Source organism: Stegodyphus dumicola, chromosome 8, assembly GCF_044657685.1.
Source record: "Stegodyphus dumicola isolate Sdum_Otavi_A_Nest chromosome 8, ASM4465768v1".
In the NCBI taxonomy this organism is placed as follows: Eukaryota; Metazoa; Arthropoda; class Arachnida; order Araneae; family Eresidae; genus Stegodyphus; species Stegodyphus dumicola.
Window position 1 is genome coordinate 193,398,856 of NC_140775.1, and position 27,946 is coordinate 193,426,801.

At 35.8% G+C, this 27,946-nt stretch overlaps 1 protein-coding gene across 1 annotated transcript; it reads left to right on the forward strand.

Moving 5' to 3' along the window:
- Positions 1 to 11,869: 11,869 nt before the first annotated feature.
- Positions 11,870 to 26,982, forward strand: LOC118196985 (uncharacterized). The gene is made up of 2 exons (XM_035368454.2): positions 11,870 to 12,013; positions 25,746 to 26,982. The coding sequence occupies exons 1-2, from the start codon at positions 12,002 to 12,004 to the stop codon at positions 26,865 to 26,867; spliced, it is 1,134 nt and encodes a 377-aa protein (XP_035224345.1). The 5' UTR covers positions 11,870 to 12,001; the 3' UTR covers positions 26,868 to 26,982.
- Positions 26,983 to 27,946: the final 964 nt, after the last annotated feature.

Here is a 27,946-nt window from a genome sequence, read left to right on the forward strand (position 1 = left end):
TGCAGTCTTCTCGGAATGGATAAATGCAGTTCCTGTATGTTTGCCAAGGGAATATTATACCATTCTTCCTGCAAAACGGTGGCAAGTTCAGATAACGATGTTGGCAGTGGATAACGAGAACGCGCTTTCCGTTCCAATGTAGACCACAAAGGTTCGATAATATTCAGGTCTGGTGACTGTGGTGGCCAGGGGAGATGGGAAACTCATCCTCGTGCTCAGAAAACCAGTCCTGGACAATGTGAGCTGTGTGAACAGGGGCTTTGTCGTCTTGGAAGACACCATCACCATCGGGGAACAAAGTTTGTATCATGGGATGAACTTGATCGGCGAAAATGTTCACATAAGTCTTGGCCGTCGTGTGCCCTGACACAGTTATCATGGGGCTAGCAGAGAACCACGATATGGCTGCCCAAACCATAACAGAACCCCCGCCATGTTTCACTCTTGGCAACAAGCAGTCTGTATTATAGGCTTGAGATGGCGTTCTCCAGACGTAAACTCGGCCAGAAGTGGGAAACAATGTGAAAGAAGACTCGTCAGACCATATTACTCGCTTCCACTGCTCTATAGTCCAGGCTTTATGACTTAAACACCACCTTTTCCTGTTACGGGCATTAGCATCACTGATGAGTGGCTTCTCAATTGCAGCACGGCCAGCAATTCCCTGTTTATGAAGCTCCCTTCTAATTGTTTTGGTACTCACAGGGTTCGGTAGCACAACATTCATTTCAGCAGTAACTTTTGCAGCTGTGGTCTTCTTATTTTTCGTCACAATTTCCCTTAATGATCGTCTGTCACGATCACTCGGGACACACTTTCGTCCGCGCTGTGATTTAGCAGATTGTGTTTTTCCGCTTTTCAAATATGCTGAATAAATCTTCGATACAGTAGCTCTTGAAACACTAAACACCTCGGCTACCTTTCTTACGGAAGCACCTACCATACGTGCTCCAACAATTTGCCCACGTTCGAAATCTGTTAACTCTGACATGATGCAATGACAACCTCACATAACAGTACTCCGACAACAACTGAACTGTTTAGCACATTTACGAAGTTGTATAGGTGGCGTCAGTAGTCTAAAACACCAGCGCCACCTACATATTTCATTAAAATCAATCTTTCTTTTCAAACATGCATTTCACAAGGTGTTTCCATATTTTTGTTCATCCACTGTAGTTCCTCTGACTTCGACCTCAATAAAAAAGGCGTTGGCTATCTACCATAGCCAGACTGAGAACAAAACACTTTAAAGGAATGAAAATATCCCCTGATGGTCAGCAGTTATAACTGCTAACTTCACCGTCCTGGTACACAACTTTCTCCAGTACACATCTTTGACGGTCCTGCCAAACTGACCAGGCTCTTCAGAGTGCCCCCCCCCAGAAGTGTCAGTTCTTATACTCTTTGAGGATCATCAATGTCACTAAAGCTGTTTTAGATACTTCTGGCTCTATTTGACCTTTCTGCACTAACTTTTGGACAAAGATATGAATCTGGAGATCCTACTCATTGCAGAGTCAAGCAAGGGGACACTTCTGTCTCCTAAGTGATTTGTATAACATAAGGCAGAAGAAAAATCTTTTATTAATTATATAATTCATGTAAATATTTACAAAAACCTGCAATTAAATGTTCTACAATTATACTAGAATTATTAAGTAAGAGTTAATTTAAAATTATAAACTAAAATTATTACAAAATATTTACATTGTTTTTAAACTCCTCAATTTGTCATACTATACAAAGCATTATTATAATTTGAAAGATGAAGATCTACTTTATAGCAACAACTCACCACATAAGCACACACATGCACACATGGATGTTTAATGACATGACACTAAAATAATATAATGTGGTCCCTCCGCCTCCCCCCCCCAAAAAAATGAAAAGACAAACTATGCACCTTTTTTAACAGAATAAAACTCTCAAGTTATAAATCACATAAAAATGCAAAAAAACAAAAATAAAACTCAAGGCATTTTAAATCTTACTTGGTCAGAAACACTGGCAGGATTTGGTAAGAGATTTGCCAACAATTTGCTCCAACAATTTGCCCACGTTCGAAGTCTGTTAACTCTGACATAATGCAATGACAACCTCACATAACAGTACTTCGACAACAACTGAACTGTTTAGCACATTTACGAAGTTGTACAGGTGGCGTCAGTAGTCAAAAACGCCAGCTCCACCTACATATTTCATTAAAATGAATCTTTCTTTTCAAACATGCATTTCACAAGGTCTTTCCATATTTTTGTCCATTCACTATATGTTTCAAATTAATCAGAAATACTCGTCGATGTAAAAAAATTGCGTTGCTAATCGGGGAAACACAATTATATTAATTTGTGTCGAATTTAATAAAAAAAACTCTGCTATTTAAGAGAAATGCCCAAATTAGAGTATTTTAAAGTCTGTTATCCTTCAGCAAAGCGCAAAATATTTATTTTTTGCCGCACCACACGCATTTTCTTTGCTTTTGAAAGTGAATTTGTAATAGTTGTCACACAGCGTTACATTTGGTATGACTTCAATTATGCCACTATACCAAAATTCGGTTGCTCAATTTGCACCTTTAAACACAATAAAAAAAATCTGATGTGTACACCACATGACTTCCTTGTACGGAATATTAAATTATACGAATTTTTTCTTGCATTTCATTTAAACTTATTGGATTGAAATAAATCTACTTCGCCGACAGCGCATAAACCACAATAAAATAAATGCATTCTTTAAAATTCACACTAGTATTTGTTTACCATAGCGACACTCTGGCGCTAGATTCACTTAACAGTATTATATTTAGTTCATATTATGACTCATAATGCACAAAATTTATATCATTTAAAGAATAGAATTATCTAATCGTTGCCACATGTTCTATTCAAATACTATAATAAATAATAAAGCTAGAATAATGTATAAAAGAAATTAAGCAAATAAAACAAAGAAGAAACAGTTTTCACAGACGATTGAGTATTTCTCATTCAATTAATTCAGTTCTCACTTCGCGAGAAGGCAAAAATACATCAAAACTCAAAATATCTATATTAAAAATTACGAAGTAAATCTTAAACCCTTATTTCCTCGAAAAAATTCCAGAAAGGATTAAGCATGATTTAATTGGAAATAATAAATCAAGACGTTATTTTTGTTGTTGCGAAGCTAAGTTTCTCTACATTGGCCTGTTTCAAATGTAAACAAGCAATGGCCGCCATCAAAAAAATTATTAGGCTTAGCGGCACTTAAATAACTTTAAAATTGTTGATAATTCTAAAAATATCGCATAGAGATTTACTAAAGTCATAAAAACCTGAACCGGAAGATAAAAACAACATAATTCAATCATTTTTAAAGCAAAAAATGTACAATTTACAAACATATAAAAGTAAAGAAACTGAGATCACTGAGCCGGGTAACAGCGTGGATATATATATAACTATATTTATATACGTTTAGTGCGGCCAAGCAAAATACGAGGTGTACATCTACATGTTATAGCAGTACTACAAAATTTCAACGTTCTGAGCGGAACTCGTTTTTGAGCTATGCGAGATACGTACGTACATACGTTCGTACAGACGCCACGAAAAATTCTCTTCAGAATTTATTTTAAAGCAGTTTTATAATTTTTTTGGAGGAAATGAGTCTTTTATTCTGTCCTTACGTACAGATATCACGAAAAAGCATCGTTAAATTGCATTCGATAGCGGTCAAAATGGATATTTTCGTTGAAATGTGTTGCTTGAAACTTTTCGCGATTACAATACTTCCTTTTTACTTCGTACAAGGAAGTAAAAAACGGCATCACGAGCTTCAGAAACAAACTGGCAACGGACTGGAAAACGTTCGAGTACGTACTGCTCAAGCGCGTTCGTATGAAACTGTAAAATCATTAGGTATTTTTTGGAAATATGAGAGATGAAAAATGAGCAATGCCCTCGCCGGGAATCGAACCACGGACCCCTCGAATACACATTAAGCGTGCTTATCACTACACCACGAAGTCATGCTAAGGAAGGCGGGACTTCCCCTTTTAAAGGGCGACTGGAGATTAGGGGACTCAATCGCCAAATCCCGGCGTTGGAGAATCATCAACCATCCCCTTTTTTAGTTCGGGCGCCACTGTAGAGTCATTAGGATTTTTGGAAGCAGGAGGTGTGAAAAATGAGCAATGTCCTCGCCGGGACTCGAACCACGGACCTCTCGAATATGCGCCGAGTTTGCTGACCACTACATCACGAAGGCATGCTAAGAAGGTGGAAGATGTGTCTTATATACTCCCCCCTTTAAAGGGCGACTGGGACATTAGGGGATCCAATCACCAAATTCTGGTGGTGGAGAATCGTCATCCACCACCTTTCGCAATTCAGACGCTACTTTAGAGACATTAGGTATTTTTTTAAACATGAGAGATGAAAAATGACTAATACCTTCACCGGGAATCGAACCACGAAGCTCTCGAATTCGGGCCGAGCGTGCTGACCACTACATCACGAAGACGTGCTAAGAAAGCGGAAGAAATAAGTTATAAAACAAACGAGCGGCGGAAAGCAAGATTGGAAAATATTCGAGTACGATTCTAATTATGATTACAGTCTTCATCCAAGTGTGGTCGTTGGAAAGATGGATAAATTGTAATGTATTGCAGAACCCTCAAATTTAACAATGAAGCACCAAGAATGTTGCTCTGTGGGTAGAAAAGTGAAATTTGCGGCACCAGACCAAAAAAAAAATTTTTTTTATCCAAAGGCATTTCGGTAAACAGATTTAAAAGACAAACACTTTCTTTCCTTTAAATAGCACTACAACGTATTCCAGGTAACAGCTAGTATTCATTAAAGACACCCGTTTCATTGCTTGTTTTATAATTTGAGGAAATAAGGCACTAATAAAAGAAACCTCTTTTATTTCCTTTAATTTATTTATCAGTCACAAGTATTGTTATTCATTTTATCTAATGAAACGAAATAAACTTGCATTCTGTAACGGAAACTGGTTCTTATGATTCGGAATTCTTAGATAAACCAGAAATTTCAAACTCAAGAGTAATTAATTATGAAGGAGAATTCTTTGTTCGTCAAGGACGTACTCGCGTGGGATATCATTTCTTGCATTATTTTTGCAAGAAATGGAGGAATGAATTAAGCTGAAGGAGTCGGCATAACTATTATTGTTTAGTCAGTAAATTATTAATTAATGAGATTTTTTGACAAAGCTTTCGAGAGGCCATCATCCAAAATTTATTTACATAATTATCATATATACTACTAGAACAACAAATTTAATACGCTTATGAAATTTTTGCATTATCCATTATCTCCACTCAACTGACATATATGATATATTTGTGATCTGGCAGGATTTAGAATCCTCCAAACCGGTACTTTTGGACGAAGCAAGAATGTTTACAGTACTGTGTTTTTACAGAAATATGAATACGAATATAAGGTTACAGTTTATTTTGCTGCTGAAGTTAGTAAAATTAGCTTCACGCACACTGGATTAATAAAAACTGTTTTTAAATAAATGGTAGAGTCATTTGGTCATTTTGGAAGCAGCAGTACATGAAAAATAAGCAATGCTCTCAACGGGACTCGAACCTGGACCTCTCGAGTGTGCTACCGTTACACCACAAAGGCATGCAGAAAGGAGGGAGAAAATTTTCATATGCAAGATTCGAGAAGAAAGACCATTGCTGAAATGGAAAACTGGATTTGTACAGAATCGAATTTCTGCTGGGAGTCGTCTAATAAGAAAAAAAAAAAAACTTAATGAAAAATATAAAGTTAAACAAGAAAATGATGTTGATATAAGTCAGGCACTACCTAATTATGGACGTTTCCCGGCTTATTTTAATCTACAAAATAATGATAAATGCTTAATATGTGATAAGTTTGGGGACGCCAGGTACTTCGTCGATGAATGTACGCTCACCCGGAGTGCAAGAGAGAAATATAGAGAAAGAATTTTAAGGAAGATTTTAAAAGGAAATATTCAAATTTGAAAGATTTTGCAGAGACAATAATGAAAATTATAAATACGAGCAAGGATAGAGTTGGAATTAGGCGTTGAGACTCAGATTTTGGCCGGTCCTATTTATCGTTCATACGGCCGGCTTGTGCCGGCTACGAGGATCGGGTCTGTACCCTTATAATAATAATAATATACTCCCCTCCTTTTAAAGGGCGACTGCGGATTAGAGGACCCAATCACCAGATCCTGGTGCTGTAGAATCATCATCCACCACCTTTATAGTTCGGGCGCCACTGAAGAAACATTAAGATTTTTTTTATATTGAGAGACGTGAAAAATGAGCAATGCCCTCGCCGGAACTCGAACCACGGACTCTCGAACACCCGCCGAGTGTGCTACCGTTACGCCACGAAGGCATGCCGGAAGTAGAGAGGAAATACCTTATCCTTTTCAAGCGGCGACCGGGGATTAGGGGACCCAACCGCCAAATCCTGGTGGTGAAGAATCATCATCCACCACCTTTTAGTTTGAGCACCACTTTAGTGTCATTGGAATATTTTTGATGTTGGAGAAGTGAAAAATAAGCACAGACCTCGCCGCGACTCGAACCTGGATCTCTCGAATTCGCGTCGATTGCGCTACCTTTATAGCACGAAAGCATACGGGAAGCAGGAAGAAAACATACCTTATAACAATGATCAACATTTCAAATAGTTAAGTTCGGAGCTTATGTTTAAAATAAGAGCTATAAAATAATAACAGCATTCATTCATTTTTTTATTTCACTAAAAAATAAGTATTTTCCTATATATACGAGTAAATATAGATAGCTAAACAATGATGCATTACATTATTATGAAATGGCGAATGAGACTACAGACATATATACATATATAACGTATATAAATACATCAAATATATAAATACATCAAAAGAGTAACACAGAACACGGTGTAGTTGCTATATAAATATGTGACTGCAATTATAGTCAGGTGAACATTTCTTTTATTATCGACAAAATGTTCTTAAAGCAGACATGCACAGCTAAACCGGCGCAAGAGGTGTGATTTTTTTTTTTAATAACTGCATTCTGACATATTTATAAAATATATACACTGTTTCTAATTTGTATTTAAGGTATCTGCCTACGTTCGGAGCACTTTTTTAAAAAACATAGAATTCTGATGAAATATATCTTTATTTAGTCAAAATATGATATCAAATCATGAAAGTAGGTAAATGTTTAGGAATACTTTCATAAATTTTTGAAATATATACAATTTTATGCACATTTTTAGGAGAATTTAACACTTACATTAAATGCCGTATATTTTTTCTCACAGCATATATTTCAATTTTTTTTATACTATATACTACTACAACACTTATCTGTGTTATGAACTAAAATGTATATGATATTTCTAAAATTTACTAAAATATGTGTAATTACATGAAAAAACACAGTTTTTTGTAAAATATTTCTTATCGTTTTATACAGAAATACTTATAAAACAATCAAATTAATAAATATTACTTAGATTGTAGCTTAAAACCTAATAAATAATATAGAAAACATTTTAGTGAAATTTAATAGAGATATCTTTAGAACATTTTGAGTAATTACATTTCTTGTATGTAAAAACACTAGAAAAATTAGTTTTTCAGAAAACGCATTTAAAGATTTCACATTAACAGAAAAACAGTTCTGTTGTATTTACACACTTAAAATTCTCCACATTTGTACATCACACCCTCCATATCTTTATACTTAAGTAATTTTGATTTCCTATTTGATTTTAATTTTTTTCTGGCTATTTTCGAAACGAGCGACGAATGAATTTTCGAGTTCTTTATTCTTTCGTTATCAATTCCAAAGTAATTTTTAATCATTTCTTGTTCAATTGATATGCCTAAATGTTCAAACACAGGAAGTAATCCAAGATACCCTGAATTAAAAATTAAAACGGCTATATATGCACCCAGCAACATAGTCTTTATACCTAATCGCAATGTTGCCAAACCCAGTTAAAAAAACCGCAATGTTGCCAGTCCCAGTTCAAAGAATTAAGGAAATAATTATTGCCAGAAACGAAACAAAAAAAAAAAAAAAAAAAAAAAAAGTACCCAGAATTAAAATGAAATGTTTTAGCACAATTTTACACACAAACAGTTAAAAAAAAACACGGATAACAACATTGTTTACCTTTAAGTTGAGCCTTTTAAATGGCACTTCAGGTCTTTCTGCTTTCACTTCCAGTGCAGTTAATTGGCTATACCTTCTCTTCTAATTATCACAAACGTAAAAATGAACCATTTTCGGAATCCTACAAAATTGACCTTTCAAATTGGGCAATAAAAAAAAAAAAAAAAAAATCGAATTTTTTCGCCGAAATCGTTTTTTTAACGTAGGCAGATACCTTAGGCAGATAGGCAGATAGGTAATTTTAGCAGAATTATAATTAAATTTGTTGTATTTCCCCGTTCAATGGAGTGCGAGACAAATTTGAACAAAAAGCTATGCCGGAGAAGTAAGAATACAAGGGCACGTGGATTTAATATTGAGTAAATGGATATTTCGGTAATTTGTATTGAAATTGAATAAATGTAATTGACCACTTTGTTAGCTGTAACCGTAATTCCACCTATTGCTTTCCAGTAATTTCGAGAAGCATAAGGTACAAGAAATATCTGGCGCTGGTTGAAAACTACAAAAGGCCGGTTATAAAAGGGCTTAGTTACTGTTGCTGACAGTTGTTTAGTTCCGTGGGAATTGAGATAAATTTCTCTTTAGATGTGCTTTGCATAGCGTTGTATTTAACGTTCTTAGTAGCTAAAATTGTAACTACTAATTATACTGTGGGCTAGACTGAACACTTGTGCGAATATTTCTGTGAAAATTCGAGAGTTCTGAAATACTTCTTTTGGATGAAAATAAAACATGTCCAAATATAGTTTAAAAAAACAATCAAACTCCTACTAAACTATTTAAATAAATCATACATAATACTCTTTCATAATAAATATATAACTGAAATTACCACTGCTGGAAACTTAAGCTGTTAAAAAAAAGAGTTTGGTAAAACTTTTAAGAAAACTCTGGCGAAATTTGGAGGAGTAATCAGTGAAGAAGTATATTATTTACTTCCGCATAGTGAATATAAAAAATCTGATGTGTACACCACATGACTTCCTTGTACGGAATATTAAATTATATGCATTTTTTCTTGCATTTCATTTAAACTTATTGGATTGAATTAAATCTACTTCGCCGACAGCGCATAAACCACAATAGAATAAATGCATTCTTTAAAATTCACTCTAGTATTTGTTTACCATAGCGACACTCTGGCGCTAGATTCACTTAACAGTATTAATAATTATATAACAGTTAACTTATATAATAATTATATAACGGAAACTAAGTTAACTGTTATATAATCCAATAATTATATAACAGTTAACTTATATATTTCGTTTATATTATAACTCATAATGCACAAAATTTATATCAATTAAAGAATAGAATTATCTAATCGTTGTCACATGTTTTATTCAAATACTATAATGAAGCTAGAATGATGTATAAAAGAAATTAAGCAAACAAAACAAAAAAGAAACAGTTTTTCACAGACGATTGAGTATTTCTCATTCAATTAATTCAGTTCTCACTTCGCGAGAAGGCAAAAATACATAAAAACTCAAAATATCTATATTAAAAATTACGAAGTAAATCTCAAACATTTATTTCCTCGAAAAAATTCCAGAAAGAATTAAGCATGATTTAATTGGCAATAATAAATGAATGCGTTATCTTTATTGTTGCGAAGCTAAGCTTCTCTAGATTGGCAACAAATCCACTAGACTCCTGTTTCAAATGTAAACATCAATGGCTGCCATTAAAAAAAGACTTAGCGGCACTTAGACAACTTTACAATTGTTGATAATTCTAAAAATATTGCATACAGATTTACTAAAGGCATAAAAACCTTAACCGGAAGATAAAAACAACATAATACAATCATTTTTAAAGCAGCAAAAAATGTACAATTTACAGTAAAGAAACTGAGATCACTGAGCCGCGTAACAGAGTGGATATATATATAAATATATTTATATACGTTTGGTGCGGCCAATTGCAACCAAAATACGAGGTACACATCTACATGTTATAGCAGTCCTATATACAAAATTTCAACGTCCTGAGGCTACTCGTGTTTGAGTTATGCGAGATACGTTCGTACAGACGCCACGAAAAATTCTCTTCAGAATTAATTTTAAAGCAGTTTTATAATTTTTTTGAAGGAAAAGAGTATTTTATTCTGTCCTTACGTACAGATATCACGCAAAAACATCGTTAAATTGCATTCGATAGCGGTCAAAATGGATATTTTCGTTGAAATATACTGCCTGAGACTTTTCGCGATTAAAATACTTCCTTTTTACTTCGTACAAGGAAGTAAAGAGAAATTATGCGCTGTTAGAAAGACATGTACAATGCGAGGGGGGAGGAGGACAGTTCTATATTTCCCGTTCTACTGGGCCGATTGACGAAATTCAACTTGTGTTTTTCATGTCTCGAAAGCGCGATTTAAGATATATATTAGATTTATATATAGCGTTATTCTAATATAGGTATTTTGACACAAAATCGGACTTTTTCTGAAATGACATGGCAATTTTTTTTCCTATTTCGAATCTACGACTCAAATTATACCTAAATATTAAATTTTGTAAAATTTGGTGCGAAATTTATGGAGAAATTTAAAAATTTATCTTGGCATTTTATTTTTTCCCCCCAGTTTGTATCAAGAATAATTCATTTGGCGAAATTCTTAATTTATACTAACCTACTTACTTTTCTTTTTTTTCCATTGATGCACGACCGCGAAAAAGGCCCATCGGTCATTCTTTCAAATAGTTTTAACAAAGTGCGTAAGCCACATTTGGCGTTATTATTTTTTATAACGAATATGCCAAATTTCGAAACGCGCAAAAACGTAAATTCGCGCATATCTTACGGAATTTTGAATAAAGAACTCTAATTTTTTGCAGGTGTGCCTAGATATACATCTGCTTTAACAGGACGTTAAAAATTTTATATGTTATAACACAAAAATGTTTTCGAAAAAATTATAAAAAATATTTAAAAATACAAATTTTTAAAATAAATCATAAAAAATGGGCGAATTTTATTTGAAATGAACCTAAATTTCGAAATACGAAAGAAAGAATCACATAAATTTAATAAAAAAATGGGGGAATTTTATTTGAAATGAACCTAAATTTCGAAATACGAAAGAAAGAATCACATAAATTTAATAAAAAGAGAGGTATTAATAAATATATACCAGATTTAATTAACATGGAGGAGCTAAAATTTTGAGAGCTAATTTTTTAAAAACTACTCGTGATGCGATTTTTACGAAATTTCGCACTTTGGCATAATTTGAGTCGTAAAAATGAAATGCGGAAAAAAATTGGTATGTTATTTCAGAAAAAGTGCGATTTTGCATCAGAATACCTATGTTAGAACAATGCTATATATAAATTTAATATATATCCTAAGTCGCGCTTTTGAGACATTAAAAATGCAAGTTGAATTTCGCCAATCGGCCAGAACAGGAGATATAGAACTACCCCCCCTTTTTTTGCGCAGTGTACTTATTAGATTATTGACAGAAACGCAGTTCTATTTCCTGCATGTAATAATAAAGAACTTTACCGTCAAAAATCCTTGAGAATTAATTACAGTAAAGAACAACACCCTTTTGTGCGAGACCGAAACTGGCGCCGAATCCGGTTATTTTGACATCTGGGTGTATGTACGATATGAAAATCTGAGGGTCGCACCATCAAAGATCCTTGATGTTTTACTAACCATACTTCTTAATTAAATTTTGCATCTGATATCAAACACGTTTCGTTTTTGCTCCAGATTTCTGTCAACTATAAAAGCTTCCGCTTCCTGTAATATTTGCAAGAGCGTCAATAGTCAAAGCAACTTCGGATATCCAAAATGCTAGTGAAGGTAAGTGCCATTTGTTTATTAGCATGGACTTAGACGTACTTTATACCATTATTCAAAAGCTCTAAAGAGAAATCCAGAAATATTTCGAGTCATGATTTTAATCAAATGTTTTAGTGCACTTGAATAAAGGCAACAAATTTTAAATATTTTGCATAATAATACTTTTTTATTTGTATTTAGTATAGCAAAGCCTGTATTTTTTCTTGTTATTATTGTATTTTACAAAAGTATTCAAGAACAGACAGCAATTTCATCAATATACTTTGCAGAAGAAACTGGCAATGTACTGAATGTAATATATATATAAATACATTTTGTAAGACTCATTCTGGTCTAAGACTATGTAGAGATATTATGTTATTTTAAAACAGTAAAAGTGAAAAATGGGCAATGTCCTCGCTGGACTCGAACTTGGACCTTTCGAACAGGCACCGAGTGTGCTAGAGTTACACCACGAAGGCATGCAGAAAGGAGGGAGGAATTAACTGAATTTTTAATTAAGTTCCTAATTGGCTTTCTTTCCCCAAATATTAATAATATGTGTGTGATGTACCAGCTTTTGTCCGGAATAAATAGATGAGTAAAGAATCATAGATGTAGTCGTAGGTTAAATTATCAGACGGTATGTTTAAAAAACAGGATCCATTTATTACTGGTCAGGAGAAATAGCAGTTACAAAATCATATTTTCGGAGTAAATAAAAAAGAATTACTAATAACTTTTTGTATGAAGTTTACTGCATCGTTACATTAAAGAAAAAGACCCCGATATTCCTTTGCGAGTCCTTTTATAGCCTCTGGAAAGGCGGAGCTTCCAAGAAATGACGTCAGCCTCGTCAGCCATTCCAGTTCGCTTTAAATATCTCCAGAACATTCTATAACTGTATGTGTAGAAAAGGCGGGAAAAACAACTTGACTACGGGGCTGTGTATTTAATTCCACGTACTTTCAAATAAGAGACCGTCGCCATTAAAAATGAAAAGAACATACAGTTAGAATTTTAAGTGCATTTTCGACTATGGAATTTTATTATTACATGTATATACACTTGTGAGTGTACGTGTGCGTGCGTATGTGAGTATGTATATATACATGATAAAAATTTTGAACCTGACAATAAAAAATTATGTTGATGTTAGGTGTATGGTGATAAGAAAAACACAGTCATGACTACTTGCTACAGATCTTTATTTATGGCGAAGGAATACTGACGTAACTGTTCATTGCCGCAATAGACGCAACCATTATTCTATAATGAGCGAATCATTAGGTTATTTTGAAGCAAGAGATGGGCAAAACGAGCAAATGCACTTGCCGGGACTAGAACTTGGACCTCTCGAGTACGCGCCGAGTGTGCTAACCGTTATACCACGAAGGCATGCTGGAAGAAAGGAGCAAACACCTTATATACTCCCCCTTTTAATGGGCGTCTGGGGATTATGGGACCCAATCGCCAAATCACGGTGGTGACGAAATATTTCCGCCACCTTTTAGTTTAGAGTAGTAGAGGCTTTAGGTTATTTTCAAGCAGGAGACATAGAAAATACGCAGTGCCCTAGTCGGAACTGAAACTTGTACCTCTCGAATACGCGCCAAGTGTGCTACCTTACACCAGGAAAGCATGCAGGAAAGAGGGAGAAAATATACCACATATACTCCCCCTTTTAAAGCGCGATTGGGGATTAGGGAACCTAATTGCTAAATCCTGGTGGTGAAGAATCATTTCCTACCCCCTTTTTTAGTTCGGACTCCACTCTACAGTTATTAGGTTATTTTGAAGCAAAAGACATGAAAAATGAGCCCACCTCGGGACTCGAATCTGGACCTCTCGAATACGCGCCGAGTGTGCTACCGTTATCGCCACTAAGGCAGGCAAGAAGGAGGGAGAAAATACCTTATACTTCGTTGTTTAGATTTTGTTTGTTATGGTCGCGTGACTTTCTCAGTCGTTTCTCAAATAATAAAAGCTTTTTCCTGTTCGATTAACCGACATTATAGTGTCATTAGTGTCATATAGTTTCTTGAAGGAATTTATGAAGCTGATGATTAGCAGCAAATCAGAACAGCATTTTTAACAGATTTAGTGAAACCAGTTTGCCGTTTCCATAGATTAGTATCAGTTGCAAAAATATTATACTACTATTTATCGAAAAATTTGATCTTCTACATCATAATGCTTTGAAAACAGATTTTCTCCTGCGTCTCCAACTGTCGTCACTAAAAGGTAATTAACTGTAAAATAATTTGAGAAGTTCAACATAGGCACCTCTACACACTTAACCTTGATATACAAAAATTATATTAAACATTTTGAGCTTGAAGATTTTGCTAAACTCATAATGCACGTCAAAACGTATAAGGACACAAATATGACAAAGAATATTGTAGAGACATTAGGTATTTTGGAAGCAGGAACGACGAAAATGAGTAATGCCCTCGCCGAGAATCGAACCACGGACCTCTGAAATACGCGCCGAGCGTGAAGACCACTATACCATGAAGGCACGCTAAGAAGGCGAGAAAAATACCTTATATACTCCCCCTTTTAAAGGGCGATTTGGGTTTTTAGGGGACCCAATCGCCAAATCCTGGGTGTGGAGAATCATTATTCACCACCTTTTTTCAGTTCGGGCGCCACTGTAGAGACATTAAGATTTTTTTGGAAACAGGAGAGATGAAAAATTAGCAACACTCTCGCCGGAAATCGAACCACGGACCTCTGGAATAAGCGCCCAGGGTGCAGACCACTACACCACGACGGCACGCTAAGAAGACGGGAGAAATACCTTATAGTATGACCTTGTTGTACTTCATTTACATAAACCTCAATACTGAAAACTCATTCTGACAGGGAGCTGTAGATGGGAAACAAAAGAATAAAGGGAAATGTTTCAAAATTAAAAATAACTGTTAGAAAATATAATAATTTTAAAATAATCCCTACAATGTAATAAACTATATAGTATTTACTAGCGGAAGTACCCGATGCCAGTTAAGTTAGATGGAGAGTAATGTATCTAACAACAGAGAGGATGATACCGCTGTAATCCTTCTCTAATAACGATGCAAAAAATACGATTACATACATTTTTCAGTCTGATGCGCTATGGAACCCACATAAAAATTTCGATAAAAGAATAAACTAATTCTCTCCCATTATATCAGCTACAATGTCACGCAGTTTTCAATGATTTTCGTCTTTCTAATCAAATGGTTATAAAAACTCAAGTTCTATCCAATATTTTACCTATATTCAATTTTAGTCGATTAAATTTGGCAAAAAATTGATCATAATTGATCAGAAATCAATAACGCGAACAAAGAAACACACAAACAGACATTCCTTTTTATATCTCTACATATAATAAAAGAAAGAGTCTGTGTGTCTTTCGTTCGAAATTTCGTATATAGGTGCTTCTAGACAAGAACCAGTGCACTTCGAAGCGATTTTTTCAAAATTCGAATCATATTTTTTTTTTTTTTTTAATTTTATCTTTTCGATTTTATCGCACCATTTGAATAGTTTCATTCTTTTAGAAATGTGGTTTTGGCAACAGTTTTTCATTCAATTGTATACTGGACTGCTGACATTGAAAATCAGCACTGTTGCCACTTGGAAAATTGAGGGCGATAATTCTGTGCAGTTTTTAAATTTAATGTTTCTCTTGGATTAGGACGTTTGCAAGAGAAGGCAACGGGATTATTTATTAGGATAATTAATATTAGTCTTAAAGGATATTGCTTATTTCATTGCAATCGTGTTATATGTAATACATTAAATAATTTTTTTTTTTTTTTTTTTTTTTTTGATGAAGTTGTTCTACAGAGTAAAATTCTACACAGTTTTTAAATTCAACGTTTTGTGTTCCCTTCAGGCATTTTTCCGGTACATTTAAAAGCCAGACGAAGGCTGGCAGCACAGCTGCTAGTATATAGATATTTCATTTTTCATTTGCTACATGTGATTAAACTGTATTTCTCGTGAAAGAAACTTAACAAATAGTTATTTAAATATTTACCGTGAAAACTTAAAAAAGAAAAGATGCATCACTGAATTCTTTACCAAAAATTTTGTAATTCACTGATAAAGGAAACCTTGCTTCAATATCTTGAAGCAAACTATCTTAATTCACTGAGAAAGGAAACTGCTCAGATATCTTGAAACATTTTCAAATAAAGTTTGTTATCATCTTCAGTAGGATGTGATAAAAGATAAAAAAATAAGAAATATAAGATATTATTCATGAATGAAACTTAACACATTTCTCCTTCGTCAAATCGCTCACTATCATATCACTTACAGTCTATAACAATGTACTGGCTTCTGCGTTATTTGTTTTGTACAGTTTTATTCAATTTAGTTTCTTTCCTTGTCCGGTGAGATCTTAGAATGAATTTTTTACCCTCTTCTATAAACGCCATTTTCTTGAAGCGTTTCAAACATACGAATTTGTGATGATATTACTTTACAGTATTCCACAGGATTTTTTTTTCAAATTCGATGTAGATACATTTTAATCAGTGTCAAAACTAAACTAATCATTGTAGAATTCTGATCTTTACACCAACAGATAGAATCAAATTTAATTTTTCAAATAAGATTTGTTCAGAACTTTCGTTAACAAATTTGCTGAATTTTTATGGATTTTTAGACCAAAGTAGCGTTACACTAAACGGGTTATTCGTCTCAAAACGGCATTTTGCGTCGTTTCACTTTCTGCGTTGATTTACTTTTCAAACTGTTGCCACCAAATATTATCGCCATGTATTATATTTAGAGAAACTAAGTTATGAAGAATCTGCATGAATGCATGAATGTTTCTCGCACTGTGAAAAACAACGTTACTTAGAGACGTCAAATTTTGAATAACGTAGTCCTCCAACCGAACATGGCCACTTGGAAGCCCTTATTTTGAATTGTTTTCTTATCTATTCCAAATTTTGTAAACGTTAACGTACTAAACTGAACAATTTCAAAGCGAGCAATGGCAACACTATACGAAAAAAAACAAAAAAACCATTTTTATCTCCACCGCGCGAGACTGTGTAAAAGTCTAAAGAATTCTAAAGAAATTCTAAAGATATGCTGTTTTTAAATATTTTGTGATATTGCTATTGAACTGAATTTTGTGATTTAAGTGCGAAAAACATGGTATTTAATAAATAAGGCTGACACATAAAACGTTAAAAAAAAATTGCCCTTTTGGCCATAATGTAAAATCTAAAAGCTTTCAGGTTTTCTTTCCTTTTCTTTCTTCCTTTTTTTTTTTTTTTTTTTTTTTTTTTTTTTAAATCCGTTTTACATTTTTAGAAATCGCACAGTTTCTACGGACATTGATTTTAAAATCGAAAGCTGTAAACACTTCATTATTAGTAGATAACTAAAAGATAAAATCAGATTTTTAAATTAAACAGAAATTTAAGTAAATTGAATATAAATTCCTGCTATATACTGGATTGGAAGATCTTAAAAAAAGAATAAAGATAATATCATGTTTAATTCTTACATATTTCTCTGATTAGAAGATATAATTTTTCTGCATTCAAAACCAGTTATTTTCTTTATATTTTTCTGCGTTCTATAAATAAAAATGGATGAAATCAAAAATATAAAACAAATTAAGAAAGAAGCATTTTTTAAGTTACGAAGTTTTAGCTTAATGTATTGAAACTAAAAAATAATTTTTAACAATCTTAATGTTGCTGGTCATATGAGACTAAAATTAAATTGTATTCGAACTGCATTAGAGTGAGTGAGTGAGAGATTATGGCGCAAAACCAAAGTTAATTATAGTGCGCCAAACGCGAGATGGGGTGAGTACAATTGATGAAATTAAAATACAATAAATAAAAACAAGTAGACAAATGTATCAAATCCAGAGGATGAAGTCATATAAAAACAAGTTAAAACCACACATTTAAAATTCAAGACACAATTTTCAAAACAAATTACATTAGGTGATAAAAGCCAGTCTCTTTTAAATAATAAAATAAATTACAATTCACCTCCATTCCGATTAAACGGTCGAGAGGTAAGTCACAGCTATTAAAATACTTCTGACGAAGATTATTAAAATATGGACACTCAATTAAAATATGACGGACAGATAGACAAACCTTACAATTTGAACAAACAGGCTCATTCTCTGCTTTTAAAAGGTAGCCATGTGTCACTCTTGTGTGACCAATTCTGAGGCGAGTCAAAAGAACTTCTTCTTTACGATTTCCGGCAAAATCCCAATGCTCAATTCTAGGCTTTACATGTCTTAACTTGTTTTGACGCTGAACATCCCAAAATTGCTGCCATTTTTTTCGTATCTTCTTTTTCACAACACAACAGATGTCTCCGAAAGGGATGAGTGAGTGAGTGAGTGAGAGATTATGGCGCAAAAACCAAAGATGATTATAGCACGCCAAACACGAGATGGGATGATTACAATTGATGATTTAAATTCAATAAATAAACAAGTAGACAAATGTACCAAATCCAGAGGATGGAGTCATATAAAAACAAATTAAAAGCACATATTAAAATTCAAGACACAGTCTTCAAAACAAATTAAATTTGGTAATAAAAGCCAGTCTCTTTCAAATAATAAAACAAACCACAATTGACCTCTCTTCCGATTAAACGGTCGAGAGGCAAGTCACAGCTATTAAAATATTTCTGGCGAAGCCTATTAAAACACGGACACTCAATTAAAATAGACGAACAGATAAACATTACAGTTAAAACAAACAGGCTCATTTTTAGCTTTTAAAAGGTAGCTATGTGAACCCAGCAGTACAGGATTTCATATCCACGATTCATTAAGTTTATATGTATTTTGAGAATATCCACTATTACTAGATTTTGAGTATTAGAAAAAGCTTCTATTGATTTAAGAGCACTATACGAATCTGTATAAATTATAAACTTTTTGTAGCAGAGCCTTGAGATGTATATCGCAGTTAGTTCGGATGTTAAGACAGAGAAAGCATTGTGCAAGCGTCTGCCCTCCATGTGGTCTTTAATTACAAATGCCATCCCCACATGATCTTTTGACTTGGACCCATCTGTATAAACTGGAAGATAACTGCTATATTTGTTCCTGTGCTCAGCGAAGAGTTGTCTGTAAATAATCTCGTTAGTGCTTGCCTTCACATGATACTTAAAAACATCAAGAAGCTGAATCTGTGCATTTTCCCAAGGTGGGATTTCAAAATTCTGTACTGCTTGGGGGTGCATATCAGAGAGGGAAAGTTCCTCAATGACAGGGCGAACTCTTAAAAAAAATGTAGGAACACAAGATGGACGTGTTTCAAATAAAGCGTTACACACATCATCAAGTAAGCACAGCTTATTGGGATGTTCAGGTTGGGATAGAATATTAAAATATTGCAGAAGGGACAATTGTTCACGCCTCAGATAAAGTGATGGTTCATTACAGTCAACATACAGGCTCTGGACAGGAGAAGTTCTGAAAGCTCCTGAACAGATTCGTTGAGCTTGATGATGAACAGGATCCAGTTTTAACAATACTGATGACCGAGCGGATCCGTAAACAACTCAGCCATAGTCCAGTCTAGAGCGAATTAGAGCTCTGTAAATGCGAAGCATGGAGCAACGCTCTGCACCCCAGGAGGTGTTCGCCAAGACTTTTAGAATATTTAAAACTTTGGTACACTTTTTTCTCAAGTTTAAGACATGAGGAAGGAAAGTCAATTTTCGGTCGAACATCACCCCTAAAAATTTTACTTCCGATGCAACTGGAATTACAGACCCATTGAGGTATAATTCAGGCTCAGGATACAGACCTCGCTTTTTACAAAAATGCACGCACACAGTCTTCTGTTTTTAAAACGTAAATCCTTGTCTTTTTGCCCATTCCTGGATCCTGTTCAAAGCGATCTGGAGCTGCCTCTCTACATGTCTCATATCCGCACCCCGACAGCTAATTTGTAGATCATCAACATATAAAGATCCTGAAATGGTGGGAGGAAGTTCTTTTAATACAGAATTTATTTTTAGGCTGAACAGAGTTACACTAAGCACACAGCCTTGAGGCACACCCTCTTCCTGTTCAAAAATATCTGAAAAAACAGAGCCAATCCTTACTTGAAAAGTCCTAGTATTCAAGAAATTCTGAATGAAAATTGGTAGGTTGCCGCGCAAGCCACTCTCGTGAAGATCCCGAAGTATACCGTATCTCCATGCCTTATCATAAGCTTTCTCAATATCAAAGAATACCGAGACTAGGTGACTTCTTCTTACAAAAGCTTTTCGAATAGATGTCTCTAATAGAAGCATATTGTCTACGGTCGTTCTCCCCTGTCGAAAACCGCTCTGATAAGGCGATATAATATTATTCTTTTCCAAGAAGTAGACTAGGCGGCTGTTTACCATTTTTTCAAACAGCTTGCATAGGCAACTCGTAAGGGCAATTGGCCGATAGTTGGAGGGATTCCTTGGATCTTTCCCTGGCTTGGCAATAGGAATTACAACAGCTCTCTTCCATGCACTGGGAAAAGTATGCTCCTTCCACACTCTATTGTAAAGCGTGAGAAGGGCATTCAGTGACTTATAGGACAGATGCTTTAGAATATCGTAATTCACGCCATCGAGACCCGGAGACGACCTATGTGTCTGTAACAAAGCTCTCTTTAACTCTAGCACAGTAAAATCTCTATTATAAGGCTCAAATTTGGAAGAGTTGAAAGCGATGGGATTTTTCTCAGAGCGTTGCTTGATAAAAAGAAATGCAGGTGAGTAATTTCGGCTGGAAGAAACGGTAGCAAATGTCTCACCAATAGTATTAGCAATTTCTTCTATGGAGCTAATCACTCGGCCATCTTTTTCCAAAAAGGAAAGTGAGTGGTCTTTATATATGCCGCATGCTTTTCGAACTCTTTCCCAAACCCGCTTACTCGGCGTCGAGGATGTTATTGACGACACATATGAAATCCAGGAATCCCTCTGGCTCTGCCTTCTTACTTTTCGTGCATTTGCTTTGGATCTTTTAAAGGCTATGAGGTTTCGCAGGGTAGGATATCTACGAAAAATACCCCATGCTTTTTTCTGTTTTTTCAGTGCTTCATGACAGTTGCGATTCCACCATGGTTTCGTATATTTAAGCATTTTTCCTGATGTTCTAGGAATCGAAAGCATAGCTGCCTGAATAATAGTATTAGTAACAGCTTCCACAGCGTCATCGATATGCACATCTTCTACCATTTCCTCTGTGAGCTCTGCGGAGGAAGAGAAGAGTCCCCAGTCTGCCCTGTCCAGTATAAACCGAGGGAGTCTCGCCATGGGGTTTGCTCCTCTTCGTGCAAGAGATACAAAAATAGCGACAACTTGGAGGGATGTCGTCAAAGAAAGTACATTTGAGGGATAATCCAGTGAGGTGAGGAGACCTACACCTCCACTGGCACGCTCACCTGCAAGGTTATCTTTCCTGACGAAGGAAAACTTCCGAAGTTTTGCCTGTTGTTCTGGTTTTAGATTTGTTTCCTGTATTGCGAAGCATACAGGATGATAAGCATTAATTATGGCTTTGATTTCGAGCAAATTTCGGTGGAAACCGCGACAGTTGCATGAGACGAGGGTGGCCATTATGACTGGTTTTTGTTCTTTCTGTGCTCTTGTTTGGTTTTTCGTGGAAGTAGATGCCTGGGAACTTCTAGACCCTCTTCTACTTGCATACCATCTGAATCCGCGGATTCAGAAATCATATCGTCAAGAGAGGTATTGCTAGGACTTCTATTTTTATTAATTATTTTGTGACTTTCAGTTTTAGGTTTACTTTGAATGACTGTTTCTTTCTTTTTTTTTTTTTTTTTTTTTTGTATTAAATGAGTTGCATTTTCCGTTTTCTTGGTGGATGTGGTTGGTTGGGTTTTATTTGGTTTAGTCTGCGTGCCTATTGATGTTTGGGTGGCAATGCTACGTGTTGTTTTAACTGCACTGGCATAAGATTTGTTTGATTGGAGCTGTGTGCTTTGAACTAGTTTTCTGGCTTCAGCATACGAGATGTTCCTGGTAACTTTAAGAGTCTGTACTTCTTTTTCGGATTTCCATTTTGGGCAGAGGCGTGAAAATGCTGGGTGCTGACCCTTGCAATTTATACACGAAGGCGCAGCGGTACAATTTTCAGAACCGTGGCCAATCTGTGAGCATCAGGCGCATGTGAGGCTGCCACGACAAGACGTCTTAAAATGGCCGAAACGCTGGCATTGGAAGCATCGCATAGGGTTGGGAATATAAGGTCTTACAGGACAATTTAAATATCCGGCCTTAATATTCTTAGGCAGATCAGGCGTGTTGAAGGTAAGGATCACGTGTTTCGTATTGATCAACTTACCTTCCTTACGCATCTTGATCCGCCTAGCACCGCAGACATTTTGGTCGGATAGCTCGGAAGCGATCTCTTCCTCAGGAACGTACAGAAGGTCGAATTCCGATATTACGCCACGACAATAATTCAGTGTCTTATGTGCTGTTACAGTGACATTCGCTTTCCCAAGTTTAGTTATTTGAAGTAAAGAAGCAGACTGGGTGGCTGAGATTGTATCAATAAGCAGGTCTACGGAGCGGAGACGCTTTATATTTCTCGGCTCACCAATACAAGACTGGATGTATTTGTTTATTACAAAAGGAGACATCTTATGCATTTCGCCAGAAGGACTAGAGATGACTAGGAAACGGGGACTATTATTATGATTTTTTTCATTTGTATCTGTTCGTAATTTTTTTGCAGTAGACTTTTCAGAACTAGGTTGAGTGACTGGTTTAGCAGTAGTCGTTTCAGAACTAGGTTGAGTGACTGGTTTAGCAGTAGGCATTTCAGAACTAGATTGAGTGACTGGATTGACTTGAGTGACTTGAGTGACCTCGAAATCTTTTATTAAGTATATATGTGAGTTAGCCATAGTGAAAGAAAAAATGATTCGGGTCCGACGGCCCCGCCCACCACGGAGCCCAACAAGGGAACACAGATTCCTGTGTTAGGGCTAGCCGGACCTATACGCAAACTGAAGCCCCACAGTCGGCTTTCCCGAAAGCAGGTACTCCCGAGAGCTTGACCCCAAGCCACTGACACAAGGACTAGTGACCAGCCGATTGACACCCGTGAGGACGACTAAGGTGCCTCCCGTTTAGCTGAAGCAGAGGCCAAAGCAGTGTGTTGGGGACAGTACCTCGCCCCTCAACTACCAGGACCCTCCTTTCCAGCGACACGGGTCTCCACGCACGGCAAACACGTGGGCGGTTTTCTCGCCATTTGAAAATTGGACGCAAGGGTTGTTCCAGTTTCTCGTGACGAGCCCCAAACTCCGTAGAGAGAAACCACAAGGGAGAAGGGAAGGAAAAAAGTTCCAGTTAAGGGGAGAGGAGATGGAAAAGAGGATAGATCACTGGGGCTCCAGGATCGTGACACCCGTCTCATCAAGAAGATGATCCCCTGAAGGGCTAGGGTACCTCGGGATTGCCACACCCGTACTCACAAAAGTGAGCCCCCTGAGGGACGAACTGCATTAGATCATTCACAAGATCTCAAAGAAAACTGAAGTGATAGCATACAAAGGATTCATAAATATAATTGCATTCATTTCACTTAAATTTCTTTTTGGCAAGTTTAATTCAAAATTTGACATTTTTAACAGGCCCGTGGTTTTATTTTTAGTCACATTATAAGGTATTTCTCCTGCTTACTTGCACGCCTTCGTAGTGTAGTGGTCAGCAGACTCGATGCGATTTCGAGAGATCCGTGATTCGAGTCCCGGCGAAGATGTTGCTTATTTTTCATCTCTTCTGTTTACACAAAACAAACAAACAAACAAACAAAAAAACTAATGCCTCAACAGTGGCGTCCAATCTAAAAGGTGGTGAATGTCGATTCTCACCACCAGGATTTGGCGATTGATTCCCCTAAATCCCTAGTCGTCCTTTAAAAGGAGAAGTGGTATTTCTCCCGCCTTCTTAGCATGCCTTCGTGGTGTAGTGGTCAGCACGCTTGACGCAAATTCGAGAGGTCTGTGGTTTGAGCGCCGGCGAAGGCGTTGCTAATTTTTCACTCTCTTGCTTCGAAAAAAAATCGTGATACCTCTACAACTCGTAAAGTCATAGAATCAAGTAATGAATCTTCCATTCATTGCTAAAAAGTGGGAAATAAGTTAAAAATTCGAAAATTCAATTTCTTTATTCTTGTGGAAATTTGATAGAAATCTTATCGTTCAGTTAAGCTTGGCAAACGGAATTTGCCAAGTGTACATACAGTTGTTGCAAATATTTTATAAAGTCTCATAAGATAATTCTCCCCCCCTCATAGCATGCCTGCCTTCGTGGTGTAATGGTCAGCACACTCGGAGCGTATTCGATAGGTCTGAGGTTCGAGTCCCGGCGAGGGCATTGCACATTGTTCATATCTCTTGCTTCCATCAAAAAATCTAATGTGTCTACAGTGGCGCCCGAACTAAAGAAAGGTGGTGGAAGTTGATTCTCCACCGCCAGGATTTGGCGATTGGGTCTCATAATCCCCAGTTGCCCTTTAAAAAGGGGAGTATATAAGATATTTCTCCTGCCTTCGTGGTGTAGTGGTGAGCACACTCGGCGCGTAATTGAGACGTCCGAGGTTCGAGTACAGATGAGGGCATTGCTCATTTTTCACGTCTCTTAGCATCAAAAACCCTACCAGTCTGTCCATTCAGATCAGTAATACTACACCAGTTTAATTTTTGTATTTTTTTTTTTTTTTTTTGCTGAAATTTTCGAAAATATAAAATTAATGATTAATGGAAACACTGGGAGTGTTTGAACAAGTGTTTCCTTGAGATACTTAATTCTTCAGAAGACTGGATGATTGACATAATATATAATTGGTTTTTCCAGTAATTCAAATTTTGACTTCCCAAAATCTGATACTGATATATTAATCTGGTTATAATGGTACATTCATCTCGTTTAAATACATTGCACTGTTAGAAGACAACTAAAAAATGTATTAAAAAATAAAAATCTGAAAGCTTTCAGATTTTATATTACGTCTATTTATATTACGATTTTATATTACGTTATTTTTTAACGTTTTGTGTGTTCTCTTATTAAATATCATGTTCTTCGCACTTAAACCAGAAAACTCAATTCAACAGCAATATCGCAAAATATTTAAAAGAACATATCTTTAGAATTTATGATACAGAATCTCGCGCGCTGGAGATAAAAATGCTTTTTTCTACCGTACAGCGTTTCTATTGCTCGTTTTGAAATCATCGAGTTTGTTAATCAAAAATTCTTTTATGTTTGACAAAATATGAAATAGATGATAAAAACAAATTCCAAACTCGGGCTTCCAGATGCCCATATTCGAGTGAAGGACTACGTTATTAAAAACTGGATGTCTCTAAGCACAGTCGTTTTTCCACAATGCGAGAAAAATACATATATTTATGCAGATTCTTCATTATTTAATTTCTTTAAACATAACGCAGGGCGATAATATTTGGAAGCAACAATTTGAAAAGGAACCGACATTTATGGTGAACCGACGCAAAATGCCAAAACGAAATTAAAAGCCCTTCTGAGAAAACATCTCCTTTTGGCTAACAATTTAGTGTTATTTCAAAAGACCAATTTAGCGAGAAGTAATTGTGGCAACTAATTTCATCTTAAATCGCTTGTTTGATACTATTTATTTCTGTACACGTTCACATTTATCGTACACAAAGCTTAATATTTTATTCTTTTTTTGAACTAGGTTATTGTTTTCTGCATCGCTGTCTCCATTTCCCAAGCAGCTGCCCTATTTCCAACAGAAGAAAGGCTGGATGCTCCCATACTCCAAACTGAAAACGTAGGAGTTGCTACCAAAGCTGTTGCAGCTAATCCTGTCACAATATCATATAAAACCACTATTGACCATGTTGCCCCCGTGAAAGAAGCGGATGCACCTGCAGAGATTGCTTCTACCCATATCACCTCGACGACCAGTGAAATTGCAAATGGACTTGTAGGAAACAATGTTGTCGGCGGTTTTCTTTCTTCTGCTGGAAATGGAATCGGCAGTGGTATCATCGATAATGGAAAGGGTACTACGAATAACGTTCTCATTGGTTCAAGTTACGGCACTGGGTTAGGATATGGATCTAATATTGGGTCTTATTCTCTTGGAGGTGGAATTCCTGCTAATGGACTTCTCGGTACTCGTTATGGTGGTGAATTCGGGCATGGAATCGCCAGCTCTACTTTTGGAAACGGAATCAGTGGAAACAGCTTGCTGAACACTCAGGCTGGAGTTGGTCATGACGTTGCAGAAGCTTCTCTTGTCGGAGGAGGACTCCTTGATAACGGACTTTTTGCTACAACTGCTGACAATGGACATGGAATTGCCACAGCTACTTTTGGAAATGGAATCAGCGCCGGCAATCTACTGAATACTCAGTATAATGCTGGAATTGGACATGAAACTCCTATCGCTGTTGGAGGAGGAATGCTTGGCGGTGGACTTTTGAATAGCGGATTACTCGGTAGTGGATATTTTGGGAATAGACTTCTCAGCATTGGTTACGGTAACGGAATCGGACAAGAAACAGGCAGTAATACTTTGAGTATGGGAAATGGAATCACTGGTAAAGGACTTCTTGACATGGGTTATGGTGGAGCTTTAGACCATGCGATTTCCTCCAGTCCCGTCACTCTTGAAAGCGGAGTATTTGGTAACAGTTTGCTAGGTACCCGCTATGGAAATATATTTGGACACGGTATGCCCACATCTTTATTAGGTGCTAATGAAGGATTTCTTAGACAGGGATATGGCGGTATTTTAGGTCTTAATTCAGGACTGAATATAGGATCCGGCGTTATGAAAACTATTTATTAAACAAATTCATTTTTGTATTAAATTATTTGTATAATTAGAATTATATGTATGCTATTATAATTTAAATATATCTTGAAGTACAGATGTCAGATTAAATAAATCGTTATTTATTTTATCAGCATTCCATACTTATCAGCATTCCACACTAATAAATATACTAATAAATACCATTTTATTTGCACTTGAACCATACAATACAATTCAACAGCAATATCGCAAAAATATTTTTAAATGAGCATATCTTTAGAATTTCTCGATACATAGTCTCACGCACTGTAGAGAATTTTTTTTTCCGTACAGTATTGTCATTGCTCGCTTTAAAATCGTTGAGATTTTAAACCAGAATTCGTTAAAGTGTTACAAAATATGGAATCGATAATGAAACAAATTTCAAATTCCCAATTAGGGCTTCCAGTTGCCCATATTCGGTTGAGGATTACGTTACTCAAAATTGGATGCCTCCCAGGTACCGTTGTTTTATTACAATTCGAGAAACATACATACACTGATGCAGATTCTTCATTATTTAATTTCTTTAAATATAACACAGGGCGATAATAGTTGGTAGCAACAATTTGAAAAGTGAAACGGACATTTAAAGTTTTCGACGCAAAATGCCAAAATGAAATTAATAGCCCTTCTGGGGTAACGCCCCTTGGTCTAAAAAAAACACGAATGCAGAGGTAATTATTAAATTTACGACAAAGGAATATAAGCAAATTGTTAAATAAAAGACATAAAATAGATGGAACTTTGTTTAATTTTACTATATCTGTACGAAGAAGAATAGAGAATAAATGGGAAATAATGAGGAAAGTGTTATTATATGAATGCGAAGTTGTCTTACATAAAAATGCCACGTAACTGCCTTTATGAGACATCACCTTTTCTTCACCTTTTAATTCTTTGTTCAAGACTCACTGCCTCTCCGCTTCACTCAAAATTTCTCCAATAGAATTTGTTGCTCCCTGGCTTTTAAAATGTGTCTGAAGTAAGGCAAGGCTATGGTTATGCTACACAATCATTATGGTTATGATCTAACCTGCTTAGAATGATATCGCTAGGTGAAACCTTTGCTT